This window comes from Sycon ciliatum, chromosome 1, assembly GCF_964019385.1.
Source record: "Sycon ciliatum chromosome 1, ocSycCili1.1, whole genome shotgun sequence".
NCBI classification, from domain to species: Eukaryota; Metazoa; Porifera; class Calcarea; order Leucosolenida; family Sycettidae; genus Sycon; species Sycon ciliatum.
This window is the reverse complement of record NC_088643.1, coordinates 95140067-95159221: the sequence shown is the minus strand read 5'-3', so window position 1 is coordinate 95159221 and position 19155 is coordinate 95140067. Positions and strand designations below refer to the sequence as shown.

At 46.5% G+C, this 19155-nt stretch overlaps 1 protein-coding gene across 1 annotated transcript; it reads right to left on the bottom strand.

The window, feature by feature from the left end:
* Positions 1-235: 235 nt before the first annotated feature.
* Positions 236-18876, bottom strand: LOC135806638 (nucleolin-like). Its single transcript, XM_065320865.1, has 21 exons — positions 18692-18876; positions 18514-18605; positions 17068-17160; positions 16692-16740; positions 16126-16335; positions 14291-14328; positions 13568-13666; positions 13253-13294; positions 12191-12261; positions 8820-8874; positions 7429-7650; positions 6784-6820; positions 6285-6375; positions 5783-5833; positions 4919-5009; positions 4407-4511; positions 4086-4176; positions 3607-3808; positions 3226-3328; positions 2272-2333; positions 236-1748 (listed from the first exon to the last, which is right to left on the bottom strand). Exons 1-21 carry the CDS (start codon positions 18738-18740, stop codon positions 1220-1222), a joined length of 2382 nt encoding a protein of 793 aa, XP_065176937.1. The 5' UTR covers positions 18741-18876; the 3' UTR covers positions 236-1219.
* Between the last annotated feature and the right edge of the window lie 279 nt (positions 18877-19155).

Genomic DNA, 19155 nt, shown 5'->3' with positions numbered 1-19155 from the left:
TAACCATACTATAACTATCCTCTTCTGGAGAAAGGGCATACCCACTGTAAGCGGAGAGCACGCCAGCTTGCCACGCTCTGACAAATGTCAGAGGTCACAATTCCGCACACTGGCACTGGAGCAGCTGGTTTTGCTGAACATACTGGCACACAAAACACAAACGTCACAAACCAGTAGTGCCGCCGCCACCACCAATAAACAAAGAGACCTCTGGCACGCAGGCAGGCAGCCACAGTTGGGAGGTGATTGATATCTCTTCCATAATTATGATGATAGCAAAATAAAGAACAACAAAGAATCAAGTCTATTCTTACATACCAGTCTGTCAGTAGCAAGTCAGTCAGTAGCAGCAGCACCAGCTGTAACAGCTGTAACAGCCAGTGAAAGAAATCAGAAAAACGGAAAACACAAGTGAAAGCTCTGGAGAACTCAGGAGAAAAGCGGTTAAAAACGTAAAGTGGCAAATATCTTCAGCAACGTAAGTCCATAAAAAGCCGGACACTAAAGAACAACGATGAAACTCGTCTAGGTTATTTTTGTGGGAGTTATTCCGATGAATATGGTAGATAGAAAACTAAGGGATAAAATACCAAACGCGGGCTAACTTCACACAACGCAACACACAGCGACAACAACAAGATATCACAAGTCACATGACCATACACACTAACAGTGTGTGTGTGTGTGTACTAAACACACACACACACACACACGCGCACACACACGCATGCACGCACGCACACACAGGCCACAGGACCAAGCTGTGAAAGGAGCAGTGGACAGTCTGGAGACACACCAGCACGGAGAGCAGCTGTGATAACAGGTAGAGGTGATGGAATCGTGGCCACAGGACATGACAAAGAACATTAGACCAGACAAAGTGCAAGGTGTCAACAACATGACAGCAACCACAAGAATAACGATAACAGCTTTAACGCAAACAACTACCAGCAATAAAAAGACTACGGAGGAGATAGAAGTGGGTTGGTACGGAACATCTTGACGAGCGTGGGGTTATACATACACACGATGGAACAACACCCTCAAACCTCAATAGTATTATATCAGGTGAAAGCGGATACAGCAAACACACACACACACACACACACACACGTTCACACACAAACATGCACACACACATGTGCACACACATCCACCTAGCCATAGCGATGGTGTGTGTGTGTGTGTGTGTGTGTGTGTGTGTGTGGGCCGATATTGACTAGCGTACATCAATACCCTTGTGCTCAGGAACATGCTGGTAGTGGCATTTCTTGCCATACATGCAGCCTTTGCCTCTCCAATGCAAGCACTCCTGTGCCTTGGAAGAACTAGAAGCAGAAGCAGCAGTACTTGCACCTCCTCCACCACCTCCACGGCCAGTAGAGACGGAAGCAGCAGTACCTGCGCCTCCTCCTCCACCACCACCACCACCTCCACGACCACCACCACGGCCGGTAGAGACGGAAGGCTGCGCTGTAGCTGTTGACCGTTCTCTTTTCCGTGCAGCCGCAGCCCGCGCTTGTGCTCCAACAGCTCTCTGTTGTCGTGAGGTGGAGGAAGCAGCAGCAGCAGTCGAGCCTCTACCACGGCCCCGACCACCCTGTCCACCACCACTAGCACCACCACTAGCACCACCATTAGCACCACCATTAGCACCACCATTGGCACCACCATTAGCACCAAAGGTGTTGTGAGACTTGGAGGCAGCAGCTGCTGGCGCGGCACCACCACGTGACGGTTCAAGTACACTGCAAGAGGCAATCCCCGAAAACACACACACACATAGGCACACATAGACACATGAAACACACACATCACAACATGATGAAACACATATGAAGGCCATAACTGAGGTGTGGAGTGGGAGAAAAAGCGGCAAGAAAAGAGAGACACAAATGGTCTTGTGCACATCCAACTGGGAGAAACTGTCTACAGTCTACACACAATGCACCGCACGGACTAAAAAGGTTATTACAGCTAAAACATTCTGAAGAAATTCTGGATTCATTGAATGTAAATTACTAAAGTGTGTGTATCGCCGAAGTCACTACAAAGTTGTACAAACCTCTTATTCGTAAACTGCTAGCATACACAATTGACGAGCACAAACACTACTGCTGAAAGCTATGTTTGTTGTTGTTGTTGCTGCTGTTGTTGTTGTTGTTGTTGTTGTTGTTGTTGTTGTTGTTGTTGTTGTTGTTGTTGTTGTTGTTGTTGGTCAGTCCTAACACAAACTAAATCAACAGAAACCTTCTCTGCTGAGACACTCACTCTTGCGGTAGATAGCTGTCTGGATAGCGAACAGTCAGATTCATATCACCAATGTAATAGCCCTGTACAACAGCAAGACAGCAGCAGCAGCAGCAGCAGCGGCGGCGGCGGCGGCGGCAGCAGCAGCGGCAGCAGCAGCAGCAGCAGCAGCAGCATACGACAGCACAACAAGCATCACATTACACAATGTGCTACTTGCAAGTAAAACATTTCGGCCACAACACAATATGGTTGTACAAACTCAGACACAACACAATATGCTTGTACAAACTCAGACGTTGCCACTTTCACGGTAAAATTTGCAGGCCTTGACTCAGGCAAGTGTCGGTCAGTGGGAAGTGTAGTGAGCTCCAGCGTAGTAGGAGCAAGCATCTACTAATGTAGAGAGTTGTGCCCATACACTGCACAACACAATGTACTTCAACTGTGTAACAGTCTGATGTATGGATAAACTGAATTGTAGCTTTGTTTGCACACCACACACGCCTGCCTGTCAAAGAACATCACCATCACCATATGTAACCTGTAAAACAGCACAACATTTTCAGAAGAAACTTCCGTGCTTGGACTTGCTACGACAAATGTGTATGCTTAGGATGTGCGTGGAATGAAAAAGCGTGGAAGATATCCATGGCCCACGCGGATTTGGTGCACCGCATGTAGATCTACCACAGTCCACTTGGCTCTCATAGTTCTGCCAAAACATGAGCTTAGCCCTGTCTGTATGTGTGACCATACACAACTGGCTCCGCTGGAGAGACACAGTCCTCGCTGCCGCAACACGTTTCCGCCAAAGAAGAACCCCCATGCCTGTGTGACTGGGCCCCGATGAGTCAGTCCACTGGTGTAGCACTCATTGCACTATTCATCAACCTCTCAGAGGGCATGATCGCTATGGCATGGTCAAGGAGCTGTGGACTAAGCTAGCCGAGACTGGGGTACGGTTTCCCTTACCTGCAAATCTCTCATTGCATTAGCTGCTGACTGTGATGTACAGTAGTTGACAAACACACAGTGCTTGGCCGGCATTGTACGGATACTGGAGATTTCACCAAACCTGCAGCAACAACAACAACAGCACAGCAGTTGTAGGTAGCAGCAAGATAGAACACACTCCAGGCGTTGAGCATGCTTGTGAGCATACATGCAGCGTGGACATAGAACATACAGGAGATAAGAGCCTGTTAGGCTCTGACTTCAAGTTTGACGTACTAAGCTACCATCAGATAGCAATGGCATCGCAGTGTTGTAGCTACAAGCAGTGAACTTTATACTCGAAGTAGACACACAGTATACTCCTCATAGACTACAAGAGTTCAAGTTTACACAACTGACCTTTCAAAGAGCTTCCTGACATCCGACTGAGTAACAAGCGAGTGATTGACATTGCCAACCCAGACTGAGCAGATACCAGTGCTGGCGTTGGGTGTACACAAGTCATCGCGTGTTGTAAACTGTACAGCCGACTGGTGGTGCGGCTCTGCCACTTCATCCGACTCATACATAGCAGCCTCTGTTTCCGGGTCCTTCTGAAATACTGCAGGCACAAACACAGCAGATGACAGGAAAATTAGAAATTTGACGAGGAATTTCGAATTGTTATACCATACATGTCCCCCCCCCCCCTCCCCTCCCACTTTATGTTACGTGCCATCTCATCTCCTAAGTTAAATGTCTGGGAATACCAAACATGTTTGTCCGGTTAAGTAACAACCCCCCCCCCCCCCCCCCTCCCCCTCTCCCGGTGACACCATGGTGTGGTAAGTTGAGAGGAGTGCGACTATGTAGCTGCATGTGACGCAGAAAGAACTTACTTGCACCCGACAGCAGGGCATCAAGCGCTTGTGGCACGTTCTGATACTTATCCAGTGCCAGCAGTGACTGCTCATGGCTGAAACCCATTTGCTGAGCACACAACACACAACACAGACACAAGACAGCAGAAAATCATTGAACATGTTTTCCATTGACAGCATGGGCACAGAAACAAATTCCTTTGTTCAGAGATCCAGGCCAGATGTGAAAGCAAGAGGTGCAGGAAAGATATTCTATGTCTTGGGTGTCAGGCAAACAGGAGGCAAACAAATATGTCTACTAAAGGAGGATAGGTGATATCCGAGTGAGTGGATACCTACTTGTAATTGATATGCTCGGATCTTCTTCAGCTCCACCCATGCATCCGTACAGCTAGGATCAAGTGCCAAGACAACTTCAAACGCATCCTCTGCTTCTTTCCATTGCTAAAGGAACAATACGGTGCAGGAAAGAGAACATGGAAATCATTATAGTCAGTTAGCATAGAGGTGATGAGTTTCTCAGCATAATCACAGTGCATTATGTGTATCGTGCAGTGTGTAGTGTAGCCTTCTCACACTATACACCCCATGAAGCAAGGCATACAATGACTATGTTTCTGACTCACAGCCATCAAACAACAAAGGTAAAACACAACCTAGCACACACACACACACACACACACACACACACACACACACACACACACACACACACACACACACACACACACACACACACACACACACACACACACACACAGAGTCAGTGATACTTTCATCATGTCTCAGCCTCACATTACAGTGCAATTACAGACACTGAATGAATCACAAACACTGGCTCTCTCTCTTACCCGCTGTCCTGCCAACGCTCTGGCTCGTCGGAAGTAGCCCTTGGGCCACTCCGGTGACAGGTCAATAGCTCTGCTTGCATCCCGTTCAGCACTGCACATGTCAACAACATGGCCATGAAGAAAATATTTAAAAAAAGGTTTCTTGATAAAGTGTCTTGGGTCTTTGCTGCAAATAGTACTCCATGCCCAGCAAGGGCAGAGCGCACCAAACAAAGGCAACACCTTTGATCTCTGTTGTTTTGCCTTTGTGTAAAACGGTTTGTTGAAGACTTCATCCAATGCAGGTGTGTTTTCACCACCACTGCTCTACTAGTACTCGAATATAATATTAGACAAAGCGTCTGAAGTCCTTGCTGCAAATAGTGCTCAATACCCAAACAAGGGCAGAGCGTACTACACAAGGCAGAACAACAGAGACCAAAACGTTCTCGTTACTCCGAGCGTCGTGTTCAAAAACACTCATCAGACGAATACTAGTAGAATATTATGTAAGAAATCTGTCTGCGGACGGAATCTTGCTGTGTAGGCAATCTGGTCGTGTAAGAAATGTGGCAAATAGCAGAGTCCTAAAGGCACTATGAGATCACTGAACTGAGTGGTGTTGCCAAGCTACTCTATCCCAGGCTCGTGACAAAGGTCTGTGTGTGTTTATGCATCTGCTTGACACGGGCAGCCAAATATCCGACCTGCAAGAAAAGCATCTGCTGTTGACAATGGTCCCCATAGGGCATCATGTGTATAAGGAACATTTTGTTCTCCTCGCATCCCAGTGAAGCGCAAGTCTCATAGACATGGGCATAGACATGGGCTAATTAGGCATATGAACGTCTGCCACAGATACTCTTACAGTGTACAAGCACATACCTTTGGTACTGAGCAAGGCGGTCGTAGCAGAATGATCGATTGCCATAATACCTGAAGAGGAAGGCAGGTAGAGAGAGAGAGAGAGAGAGAGAGAGAGAGAGAGAGAGAGAGAGAAAGGGAGAGAGGGAGAGAGAGAGAGAGAGAGAGAGAGAGAAGAGAGAGATGCTCACAAGTCACTTCATTTGCGTTCACTCCCCAGAGTTGAATTCTTAGCGTTTATGATTGTCCATTCGGAATGAAAGTCGAAAGTTCACTTTAGATACCTGGATCTCCATCTACTGGGGTGTGACCGCAGTTTCTTTCGTTGACAAAATTAATGTCATTCCGTAAGAGCATGAAAAAGGTGCAAAGCACTTATTCATGCAAGAGAATATTGAGAATGGACAATTTGAAAATTTCTGGGTAGTCCCGGTTATTGGGTTGGCGCTATCCGTCTGCCGTGAACATCTTCTCTCGCTGGCAAAGGAGAGAAGACTTTGAAAATGCATCCACGCACACTCACCGATGATCGCTATCATGTAGCTTGATTGCTTCGGAGAACATGTCGATTGCAGCCTGATAGTGGCCCAGCTGAGCAAGCTCATTGCCTCGCACTAAGAAACACACACACACACGCACACGCACACACACACACACACGCACACACAAACACACACACACACACACCAACATACACAGAACAAGAATAGAATTTATACAAAAGAGAAAGACCAAGGAACTACAAGTTCTTTTGTATAAATTGAACCTTGGCTCTCCATCTAAGAATAGAATTGTTCAGCTTTCGCATATTTGACACAAAAAGCATAGGAGAGCTGCAGTCCATGTCAGGGTAGTCCTGATTAAAAACCTCTGACTTGCTACAATATCCATTCACACAGAGACCTTTAAATCTGCAGCTCATACTAAAAAGAAACAGGATGCATGACATTGGCATACACAGAGACAGTGTGGGATGTTCTGAAGTTTGAAGCAAGACATTACTAATGTCAACTAGTACATACTTGCATAGGAGCGGGCCTGCACTGTCACATCATCTACCTGCTCAACACAGGAGAGAGAGAGAGAGAGAGAGAGAGAGAGAGAGAGAGAGAGGAGGGAGGGAGGGAGGGAGAGAGAGAGAGAGAGAGAGAGAGAGAGAGAGAGAGAGAGAGAGAGAGAGAGAGAGAGAGAGAGAGAGAGAGAGAGAGAGAGAGAGAGAGAGAGAGAGAGAGAGAGAGACACACACACACACACACACACACACACACACAAATACACACAAGTGCAGAGACCGTTAGACTAATACTTGTATAGAGAGCATTCACATAGGCCCCGGGGAAAGCAGTGAGTGCGTATGCATCAGAAGTGCACACCACAATGCCACTAAAACAGTGCACGCATGAACATCAGTACAAGGATACAGCACAGGGGACATTTGCAACAGCAGCAGCAACTGAAACCCAACCCCTGCCTTTCCACCATGCAGACTTGTTCTTTGCATGCTTTCTCAACTTCATGTACATGTAAAGTATACTAATGTGAGAAGCCAGCAGTTGGATATTACTTGACACCTATCTTCGTCATGCACAAACCAATCGCGTACATACTGCTCCCCTGTGTGTGGAAAGAATACCTAGAACATTCACCAATGTAACAATCATTCTTACTTCAGCAGACACTGGACCCTCAGCCGACGTTGCTTGACCAACAGTAGACGGTGCAGGTGTTGCAGCGTTAGACTTCTGCCCACTAGCGTTGGATGATGCTGGAGATACATCTCTGCGTGCGGAGCTATCCTGTGCACTCGTTGTCTTGGCGTTGCTGCTGCTGGCAGGTGCTGCTCCGGCTCGACTACGCACAAACGCTGACGTCATGTCAAAGTCACCTTCCTACACACACGCACACACACATGCATGCACACACACACACGCACACCTTTGACCTTTGGACGCCCATCGCCGGAAGCGATGATAGCGATGCTACAGCAGAAGCCATAGCAACTTGTGCTGGGATTGCACCATTCAACAGCTTGAAAGGCTGAAGAATTGACCGCCACTATTCAGCCTGGTCTACACCACACAGCTATGAAGTGGCTTTTTCTGGCCAATGAATCCCTAATTTTTTGGACTTTTCATTTTTTCCCGCACACACATCACATCACATACTCCGGCATGCACTGGCTGTTGGTAACCACCCAGGAGAATGAAAGAAAAGTCAGGAGTCTGAGGAAGAGAAGAAAGACGTGTGTGACCATAATCGTCGGGGATCGAACCTGCAACCTATAGATTGGAAATTGCTGCACGTACCACCGCACCATATGAGACCCACACCCACACACCCACACACAGCAGCAGCAGGGAGAGGAGGAATTCAAGGTAAATAGCGAGTCCTGTTTATTACTAAATTCTACTCTAAAGATGCATTCCAACGTTGTGTTTACATGAGAATTTGCAATCTGGGTGAACCGTCCACACGCTGGAATAAATAGATGAGTGTTGGCATGGAGAGGATTGACCCGGCTGGATTGCTGATATGCTGACAAAAAGTCCATTTCTAGAGTCCTGTATGGCCGTGTGACTACTTTGGCAGGAAACGTGCATGTGCATGCAAGGGTAGTGCTGTGCAAACCTGGTATGGCGCGAAATATGCACAGAAGTACGGCAGTACAAGTAGTAGGGGTAGTATGGGTCAAGCGCAATGCATCATGTTAACGCTCCAGTCAAGCGCATGCATCATGTTAACGCTCCAGTCAAGCGCAATGCATCATGTTAACGCTCCAGTCAAGTGCAATGCATCATGTTAACGCTCCAGTCAAGCGCAATGCATCATGTTAACGCTCCAGTCGATCTGTGTTCATGGCAGGTTGAAACTCCACCCGGGTCAAACTCCACCCGGGTCGAACTCCAACCGGGTCGAACTCCAACCGGGTTGGACTCCATCCGGGTCAAACTCCACCCGGGTCGAACTAAACCCGGGTGGAGTTTTGAAGCGTAAACATAGCCTTGGCATGCATTCTAGGGATGTTCTTGGAAGGGAACGTCTTGAAGTTCTGCCTTACCTCTTCACTGGCTGGCTTTTCACATTCTGATTCTTCCTCATCTTCTTCTTCCTCTCTACAAATACACACACACACACACACACACGCACGCACGCACACACACACACACCGCATGCACACAGTCACAAATCAGTCACAAATTTCCCACCATTTCACTGCAAGTAATGCGACAGGTCATGAAAGGCACGCTTTGCTGGTGACTTCCGTAAAGGGGTGGCAGAAGTCCTGGCAAAAGAGAATATGCTAGGCACTGCGTCAGGTCCCAAACGTCGTCTAGGTGTTCCACCCTTTCCTTCCTTTTCCCTTCGTTTGAGGGCACGAGCAGACACTTGAACATAATCACTCTCCTTGAAGAGAGCGCCACAAACTTTTGTCACCTTCGGCTTTATGACAAATTGCTTTCCAACATCACGGTGAATAGCATGCAACCACGCCGACCTGCGGACTTTTTCAGTTGGAAAATCGTGGAAGGAGATGGCCTTGTCCTTGCCGTACTCAGAGTGGCATTCAGGAACACAACAAAAACTACCAGTTGTTCGTCCTTCAGAAGCAACAGCAATTTCGTCCTCGGATGCACTATCGCTGCAGTCGGCCATGGCAATTAATTCGTACTATCACTAAACTAAACCACGCTATTACAGGAACAACGAACCTATTCTCGATGGTAAAGAGGAACAAAGCTAAAGCACAACAACTTGAAAAATATATCCGAAACTAAACAGGAGTCGAGACTTCCTGCCCACAACTCGGCATTTCTGCCAAGTTTGTAATGACATCATGGTTTCCAAATATGGGATTACGCAATGAGCCTATGGAGGCTGGGGGCCCAACAGGCACTGGTAGCAACTGCCCTACAGAGTCTCAGACACATACAGTTTGACAACATAATAAAAGTGCATGCACATTCACGAAATTTTAACGGTTAATCGTTTCGCCCGTCAATTCCTACCTGAGTGAAGATTCTTCCAACCTTCTTTATCCACAATCAATACTCTTCCAACCTTCTTTATCCACAATCAATATCAACCTAAAAAAAATTACAAGTGCGAACGTAACAGAGCACGAATCCTATCTAGAGAGGCTCACCGCCAGTATGTGTCCTCCATTAGCACTAACCCCTCATCCATTATTGCATCCACCCCTAGTTTGTTCAAGTTTGTTAAGCAGCTTCGTTCGCCGACCCCTGTTGGAAACCCTATCATCACTGAACTCCATGAAAATAACACAGTACACAACGACCCTACCCAGATTGCCAATGCTCTGAATCGCCAATTCATCAGCTTTGGAACACCGGATGATCCTGCATGGTCTCTCCCTGGTATTCCACACCACGGGCTCCCAGCACTACCCTCTTTTAGCACTACTCCCACCGCCATTGCCCAACACATCCGTCGCCTAAAGCCTAAGAAGGCGGCAGGTGCAGATGGCATATCCCATGAACTGCTAAAAGCCCTGTCTCCTAGTATAGCTATCCCTCTCAGCCTAGTTTTCAACCAGTCCTTCGCCACCGGAATCTTCCCTGATGTCTGGAAGGCAGCTGTGGTTGTGCCTATTTACAAGAATAAAGGCAGTAAACTGTCTGCATCCAATTACCGGCCGATTTCACTCCTTTCCACCATTTCAAAGCTCTGTGAACGTGTGGCATTTGGCCACTTATACCAACATGTGAACCCGGTCCTTGACCCGTCACAGTCTGGATTTCGGCGAGGCGATTCGACCGCCTGGCAGTTGCTGAGGCTTGTGCAGAAGCTATATGAATGCAAGGATCAGAAGCAATTTAGCCTCGTATGTTTTTTCGACCTCAGCAAAGCATTTGACACTGTCTGGACAAGGGGTCTCCTCCATAAGTTAGCAGCGTTTGGCGTAGCCGGGACGTGTCTGCAGTGGCTCACCAGCTATCTCACTGAACGTCGACAGAGTGTCCGAATTGGACATGCCCTGTCCGCCCCTCTAACAGTCCACTCTGGAGTGCCCCAGGGCTCTATCTTGGGGCCTCTATTGTTCATCGTATACGTTAATGATTTGGCAGGTTTGGATCATACCTCACTCTACGCGGACGATACAGCGCTCCATATAACCGAGCCAGGCTTATTGCAAGCCTGCGACTCGCTACAGTATCACATTAATCAAGTTGTGCGCTGGATGTCGAAGTGGAAACTCCGCCCCAATGTGTCGAAAACGGCAATCCTTTGTATCCCCCCACGACCCTCCAGTGACCTCACCCTCCTTACGACTCGGCTTTTTACTTTCCCTGATGATCCCATTGCTATCAACATTGTTAAAAATCACAAACACCTTGGTATATTTCTTGATGAACACTTGTCCTGGGATTCGCACGTAACCTATATTGAAAAGCGAGTTTGCTCCGCGATAGGCTGCATTTCTCCTCACATCTCCCATCTACACCATGGTTGTCGAATACAAATTTATCACGCTTATGTTCTTCCTTTGTTTGATTACTGCTCTCTCGTTTGGTCCTCCGGTCTATCCTCCGCTCTTATGCATCGGTTAGAAGTCACCCACCGTAAATTACTTCGATTAATATTTCGCATGCCCCCTCTGACCTCCTCTCAGACGCTATACATTTTGGCTTCCTCTTCCCCTCTCTCAGAACGCTTTCCCCACTCGGCATGCAAATTCATTCACCGTATTAAGCTTCAACTTGCTCCTCCTCATGCACTTGCGCACTTAAGCTGGTTCAATAATAGCTCGCGTACTAGATGTTCTCTCCATTTCCCACTTGCCAGGTCATTGATCCTTTTAAAATCCCCTCTGTTCAAGTCCTATTCTCATTGGTCTCGGCTTCCGCAGGAGGTAAAGTCTCGTGACACCTTCGCTGCATTTTGTTCCATTCTGCCCGCGCCTAAGTTGAATTGAATTGAATTCGTTGTTTTCCATTGCTAGCCTAATCTTCATACTGCTCTCTCCAGGTTCCTATAGTACTCCTTTTGTTTTCTTTTCTTTTCTCTTTTTCTTCTCCTTCTTTTTCTCAGTTGTCCCCACCATGGCTGGTTAAAATCGCCCGCATCACATGCTTATTGGCACTATGTCATCGTGATTGTGAAATAATAATAATAATAATAATAATAACCTTCTTTATCTTCAATCAATAGTCTTCCAATAAATGACGTGCAGTGAACTATCATAGATAATGCGCAGTCTGGCTATATAATAGTGTTCACGTTGAAACTAGTGTATTCCGCATTGGAATATCAGACTTGCAAGTTGTACCCGGGAGATGCACCGAAAGGCGCCCAGAGTGCAGGATTAGCCTTCTAAATTTCGAGATTTTTCCGGGGGAGCTACAGGGCTTTCGGCTGCACCGCTCTGCAGGAGCAGACTCGGGCCCTGAGTGTGAAGTATGCACTTACTGTGATGCCTGTTCAGCTTTCTTGGCTGTCTTGGTAGTTGTAGTTGGAGCTTTCGTTGCTTTGTTAGTAGTCTGAAACAGAGCAGCATGACCAGAGATTAGACCACTGTAAGGCCTCATTTACACGACAACGATCGAAAAAGGTTTTTGTCAAAAACGTTTTCAAAAGAACATACTTCCACAGATTTTGATAGAAGCGTGCACACGAGCACGCTGAAAAACATTTCGAAAACGTTTCAAAAACAAAAAACGGCCTTCAAAGTGTTTTCCAATTGTTTTCGTTCCGTTTCGTTGTCGTGTCAAACGCTTCACTGCTACTCAAAACATGCCGCCGCCAGGCTAACTTATTGCACGTGACCATTGCGCGCCGAAAAACGCGTTGCAGTGTACACGCTTATCGTTGTCGTGTGAACACGCGTACAGTCACACATCCTACACAAGAACATGTCATTGAGTAGAATGTGTACTGTAAAACCAGGTTTAAGCGCCCACCCCACGGTGCAAGCAAAAACGGTCGATAAAGCCAGGTGGTCTTTAGAACCAGGTCCCATAGTGTCTGTGTAGAATTGTCGGTGCATGGAAAGACGGTGGTTAAGAGCAGGTGGTCGCTAAACCCAGAGGTCTCTTACACCAGGTAATACAGTGTACAGCGTATACGTAGAGTACTGGACTACAAGTGTAGTGTTCGCTAGGTCACCGCATTCTCGGAATTCGTATCAACGGATTCCCCAGAGGCCCTGGCCTAAATCGAGGGTGTGTCTGGGGACTTGTGCATGTACGTGTGTGAGTGCGCCCAATCCCCCCCCCCCCCCCCATACACACGTGTGTATACAGGCATACTTATACTGTATGAAAAAGAATAGAAAATGAAAACCCAGACAAGCAGCGCTGAGCCCCTGTGCTCTGTGCGTTCCTTCACAACTGGTCTTGCGCACCTGATATCACATCTGTGAATAAACCACACATGACAGAGTCCACAAGGACTTACAAGTTTAAAAAAAAGAAAGAAAGAAAGAAGTAACAACTTAAAAGAGTAGTACTTTTACATGTCCATCCAGCTTACAGGGGTTTGTGCAGCCTTCTTCCTCTTCTTTGCTTCTTTTTTCTACAAGCACCAGCATAGGAAAATGCAGTGCAAAAGTATTGTCAGAAATCATGACAGAGAAATACTTCTATGAGTGCAGTGCAGCTCACTTTTATAAAGGCATGTCAATGCAAACAATAGATTTCTCTCTCTATCCACACAGTGCTCAATACCATAAAAGAACAGACCTTCCTTACAAAGAAGGCAGAAAGAGATTAATTCAGATGTAGACAGAGAAAAGTCACATACGGGCACAGACGAAACCAAAAATCTGCAAAACCTAAAAATACATACCCTCTTGTTCTTGTTTTTGCGCTTATCATCTTTCTTCTTTGCCTCTTCTTTCTCCTTCTCCTCCTCCTTTAGCAGTTCGTCTGCATTTTTCCGTGCCTCCTAAGAAACAAAGATACCCACATAACGGGGTGTGTGTGTGTGTGTGTGTGTGTGTGTGTGTGTGTGTGTGTGTGTGTGTGTGTGTGTGTGTGTGTGTGTGTGTGTGTGTGAGAGAGAGAGAGAGAGAGAGAGAGAGAGAGAGAGAGAGAGAGAGAGAGAGAGAGAGAGAGAGAGAGAGAGAGAGAGAGAGAGACAGAGACAGAGAGAGAGACAGAGAGAGAGAGAGAGAGGGAGAGAGAGAGAGAGAGAGAGAGAGAGAGAGATAACTAAGGTGCCGCTTTCCAACTGGTTTCACCTCAGGAGATGGGAATAAGACGAAGGCTGTCAATTGCAAAAAAAGACGGACTTGCTGTAATGGATTGCAGAACTAGTTAGTTTCATCAACTGGTGTGCCTGCATTGGCACGTACTGCATACAGCAGTGTGTGCATGGGTTCAACACGGTCTTTCAGCGTACACGTATAGGCTAAATCTAGCCATGTTGATTCACCACACAGCTTCTTAGGTAGAAACGGGGTAGGGGCATATCAGTGGTACTTTACGGTGTACACTGACTTCATCACTTCAGCGCTGATGCAGCAACAGACGAGAAACAAATCTGAAAACAAAGAAGCAAGCATCCTACCTCTTCCGTTACAGGATGGAAACGTCGATAGCTTGAACCTAATGTTAGAGGAACACACAACACATCATCAGGAAAGAACATATCAGCAGGCAAGAACACATCATCAGGAAAGAACACAGCAGGAAAGAACACATCACTATAATAGAAGGGAAAAAAGTAAGAGCGTAAATGCGCCACTATCCACCATGGTCAACATTGTGATAACTTTCACCCCGCTGATGCGTTTTTTTCTTCCAATTATTATGTTCTTTCCCTTTTTCTTGATTTTTCCTTCTCTTGCCTTGACTGACTAACGCCCCCTCCTTTGCATTGGCTTCTGCCATTGGACGGTGAAATAAAAATTAATAAAATAAATTGCTTCAAGTATGAAACAGCAAGCCATGAGTGGGTACTTCACTCCACAGCAACGTGGGTATCAGGGCCGGCCCAGATCGTCGCTGGTCGGCACCCTGAACCAAGACCTGCTCAGCAGAGGCAAGCCGGGCCTCTCGAGCCGAAGCCATCTGGACGACCTAAGACAGTTCGCTGCGGATCGCAATGGATGGCGGCAGATAATCTGAAGGAGTCGCCACAACTGCCGGATATTGACATACATAATTATATTGGACATAGCTAGAGAACAGTAGCGGAAGCATGTATAGCACGGCTGTGCATGTTGTACGCGTATCTGTGTTATTATTATTATGAAACATCACATGTACATTGTAAGTGTATTGCAAAGCTGATCAGCTGCATATAGACTATAGAGTGGTTTCACATCAGTTTGTCATGTGACCAAATTTGTACAGAAAGTTATCATGGCAAGTGGACAGTGGAGCCAACACGGCTGACATCATGTGACCCATAGATGCAAGGGTTGAGTGGAGTCGGAAGGGGCTGCCCTGTACGGTCATGTGATAGAAAGCAATGTCAAACTGTTGTTAGGTACCTCCTCCCGTACCTTTTCTAGCTGGCCTGCATGCACTCGCGTACTCACCTTTTGTCTCCTTTTGTTCCGTTGGCCTGGGTAGCTACTTGCGCGCCCATAATTGCCATAGCTACCCAGGCCCCTTTATCTTGCCGTTCACTCTCGATCTCTCCCTCTAGTCTTTCTCACTCTTCAATGTAGTCGTTTCGTTCGTCTTGGTCTCTTGTCTCGTCGTCTATAATAAATGTCGTTCCCACTAACTTGTTCCCGTTGTCCGTTCTAATGTCTGGAGAATATGTCGTCCGTTTTTGTACTCAACACTGTGAACATGTGAGGCCACTCTATATCAGAACTAAAAGCAGTGAGCCAGATACGTATGTGGGATATACACCTCTTTGTTCCATAAGACCAAGAGAATGAGTAAATACAATTTGAGAATTCGTTTTGTGCCCAATGGCCTTATATTTAATATATACAGGCCAAATGTACCAAGTGCGATCTTGTGTACAAGCGAACATTGCTTATTGAGTAGAGCTTTCGGTTCCGCGAGAGAAATGCGTTTCAAAACATCTGAAATGTTGCTATACTGTGTCTGTTTGATCTGGTGATTCTTGCAATGGCTTCAAAACCTGTTTTTTTCTTCAGTGGTGTGCTGTCTTGTGTACAAGACTCATTCATTCTACAACAACTAGAACATTATTCATAGAAACACAACCAATCCACAACCAACGGACATCGATTCGTTCTCCACACGCGTTTTTCTCCAGAAATCATCATCGGTGTGCGTTGCCAGTGGATTGGTTGTGTTTCTATCAATAAATGCTATCTTGTCTCCGATGAGAATAAATAGAACATTCAAACATCATTATTCTGTTCCTCTCTCTCCTGTTCAAAGTGGGTAGTTGAGTTGCTTGTGTCCAGCACTAACCGTAAGAGTCCTCAGTAAAGTGGTTTGCCGGCATGAAGAAGTCTGCATTGCTGGCTTCATAGCCGAAGAAATCCTCGTCATCGTCAAACTCGTCGCCATCCATGTCACCAGAGTCGTAGTAATCAGCATCCTCGTACGCACCACAGTCATGATGCATATGCGAGTGCATAATCTCCTCCAGTATGGTACCGAACAAGCCTCCACTATCACCTGTCATGGATACAAGCGGACAGGCAGCAGGGAATGAGTTGGACCACAACACTGGTAACACTGACCAACATCTCATACAATAGAGACCCTGACATTCAGCACGCTTGCTCTCTCCCCCCCCCCCCCCTCTCCTCTCTCTCTCTCTCTCTCTCTCTCTCTCTCTCTCTCTCTCTCTCTCTCTCTCTCTCTCTCTCTCTCTCTCTCTCTCTCTCTCTCTCTCTCTCTCTCTCTCTCTCTCTCTCTCTCTCTCTAGCTGCAGCTGTGTATAAATCAAACATGCAAAAAAAGAAGTAAATGAAACAGAACTGTAATGAACCAAAGATGCGGCTAAATGAAGCTACAGTACATGTGCTCACCATTTGCACGACTGAAGTAGATGTGATGGAACAAGGTAAACATGTCATCCTGTAAACGACGAAAGGCGAAAACAACAAACAAATAGACCGGGGAACTTAAATAAACATGCCTGAGGAGTTAACGGTGTCGGGCAGTTCATCCCCAATAAACTCGTGGTGAAGTTAAGAGAACCAACACCAATGTTCCTGAAGCCTTTTTGTCTTAGCCAAAAACAGACATGAATGGAACCTTTCCACTCACAGATTCGTAGAGCTCAATTCTGAGTACTATGCGAGCTATTCATCTTCTCATTATTAGTTTTGCTTCACATCTTACTCAACCTCTCTGACATCATCACTTGAAGTGCAAGCACAGTGACTGCATGTATCAACTCACCGCCGTCATGACATCATCATCGTCATCCTCGTCATCATCATCATCACCGTCAGACGTCAGCTTCTTGTACGCGCAGGATATCTCTTGAAACTTCTGTAATGAGGAAAGCAGTGAATTATCCATTGGACAACCACAACAGGACAACGGGTTATGACGGCCATGGGAGAACTAAATAACCGGACAAAACCAGCAATACAATCAACACGTGATAGGAATATGTGCAAAGTGGAAACTAACATCCGTTATACCCACCAGTACACTGCATATCTACATGCACTCGTACTCACCTTGCTAGGTTTTACCTAAATGTACACATGCGTGGTCGCTGCCTTCATGCGCAGAACTTGCATTCGCTATTCGCCCTACTGCTATCGGCCAGATCAATATTTTAACGGCCTTGAAGATGCCGTGACAAATTTATTATTGTTTCAGAGAGATCCTTGTTCTAGTGCCCTTTCCACCACGTGCAGTATTTCAGATACTAGAACAAGTACACTTCTCAACTCAATCAAACAGTTCAGTCAGCGTATGTATGGCTGAGGACGACTACGAGCTCAGAAGCCGCAAACACACGTCCAACAATTTCCACAACATTGCTGCCACGGAGCATTTCGAAACCATGCAGGGCCGCCGGAACCGGTCTGGTTGGTCGGGTTATCGCCGGAAGTTTTGTTACCGGACCAACTCTGGCTCAGGTCACCCCCTAAGATTCGTCTAAAATCGGGGAGAAAAAACTCTCCGTACATGTAAATGATGTGTTAGGTACCTCCTCCCGTACCTTTTCTAGCTGGCCTGCATGCACTCGCGTACTCACCTTTTGTCTCCTTTTGTTCCGTTGGCCTGGGTAGCTACTTGCGCGCCCATAATTGCCATAGCTACCCAGGCCCTTTATCTTGCCGTTCAGACTTGATCTCTTTCTCTCTCTTTTCTCACTCTTCAATAATCACCATGTAGTCGTTTCGTTCGTCTTGGTCTCTTGTCCCGTCTCTAATAAATGTCGTTCCACCAACCTACCTGTTCCCGTCGTAATGTCTGGATAATGTGTCGTCAGTCGTCCTTTCTCGTATTCAACAGATGTAATGTATTATCCATCATGCATGTATGTACATGTACATGCACCCATAGTGGGTCATACATTGTACATTGATATCCATGCAAAATTATTCCCTGTATACTGTACTGGGCTCTGAAAGGGCCAAATTCTGCTATTTCTGACCGGAATTTTCAAAAAAAATGTCCGGGGGAGATCCCCCGACCCCCCTCAAACCGGACCAACTTCGCCCTCCTTCCGGCGGGCCTGCCATGGATATGTGATAGGGTGGCCGTGGGTTAGAAAAACCCTGCATTCTAGTGACAACATTTTCAAGAACATGTGAGTTAAAATTGAAAATTATTAAATTTTAGTATCCAGCACCGGAATAGAAAACCAGTCGAAACACAACCAACCTTAGTAGCAACTTCTGATCCAGGATTCTTATCGGGATGCCAGCGCAAGGCCAGCTCCTTGTAGCTTTGCCTAACGGCATTCTTGTCTGCATCTGATTAAAACGGAAATTGAATGGTGATGAATTTACATTTTGTACAATTTCGGCCAGGCAGAGACAACAAACAGCTTAGCTAGCACCTTCTGTCAGGTTGAGAATCTTGAATGCTTCATCTCTCGTCAGCACCATGGCCACTGCTTATTCTCTCCGCGATAATTGCAACTCCGTAACGTTCGACATAGAGATACCTTGACACTAGTAATAAAAGTAACGTTAGTTCAGAAACAACAAATCAAGAGACGACTTGAATTTTCACACAGTCATAATCGAAACTGTTTTGGCTGTTTTCCTGCATGATCATGACGCCGCGACGAGTCTGTTGGATCCATGGGCGCCCCCGCGGCCCCGGGCACGACGTCACCGATCGATGTGGCGAAACGGTCTTTCCTGTGCGGCTACTGTACTACAAAAAAATGCCGTAGTGGCTGTACTGCACTGCTGTTAGGCGCTAGCCGTCATCATTCTATCATTTCTACGTTCTGGTCTTGACTCTTCATGGTCATGGTGACAGGTCACGACTTCAGTCCTCCCGGAGTGCAGGCAT

Bases quoted from the DNA above. Each gene is read 5' to 3' on its own strand.
- LOC135806638 (XM_065320865.1), bottom strand. From the start codon at position 18,740: ATGGTGCTGACGAGAGATGAAGCATTCAAGATTCTCAACCTGACAGAA. The intron at 3,329-3,606 runs GTCAGTTGTGTA...TTGTTGCTGCAG, and splicing joins GTCAGGAAGCTCTTTGAAAG to GTTTGGTGAAATCTCCAGTA. The intron at 1,749-2,271 runs GTGAGTGTCTCA...TGCCTCTTGCAG, and splicing joins GACAGCTATCTACCGCAAGA to TGTACTTGAACCGTCACGTG.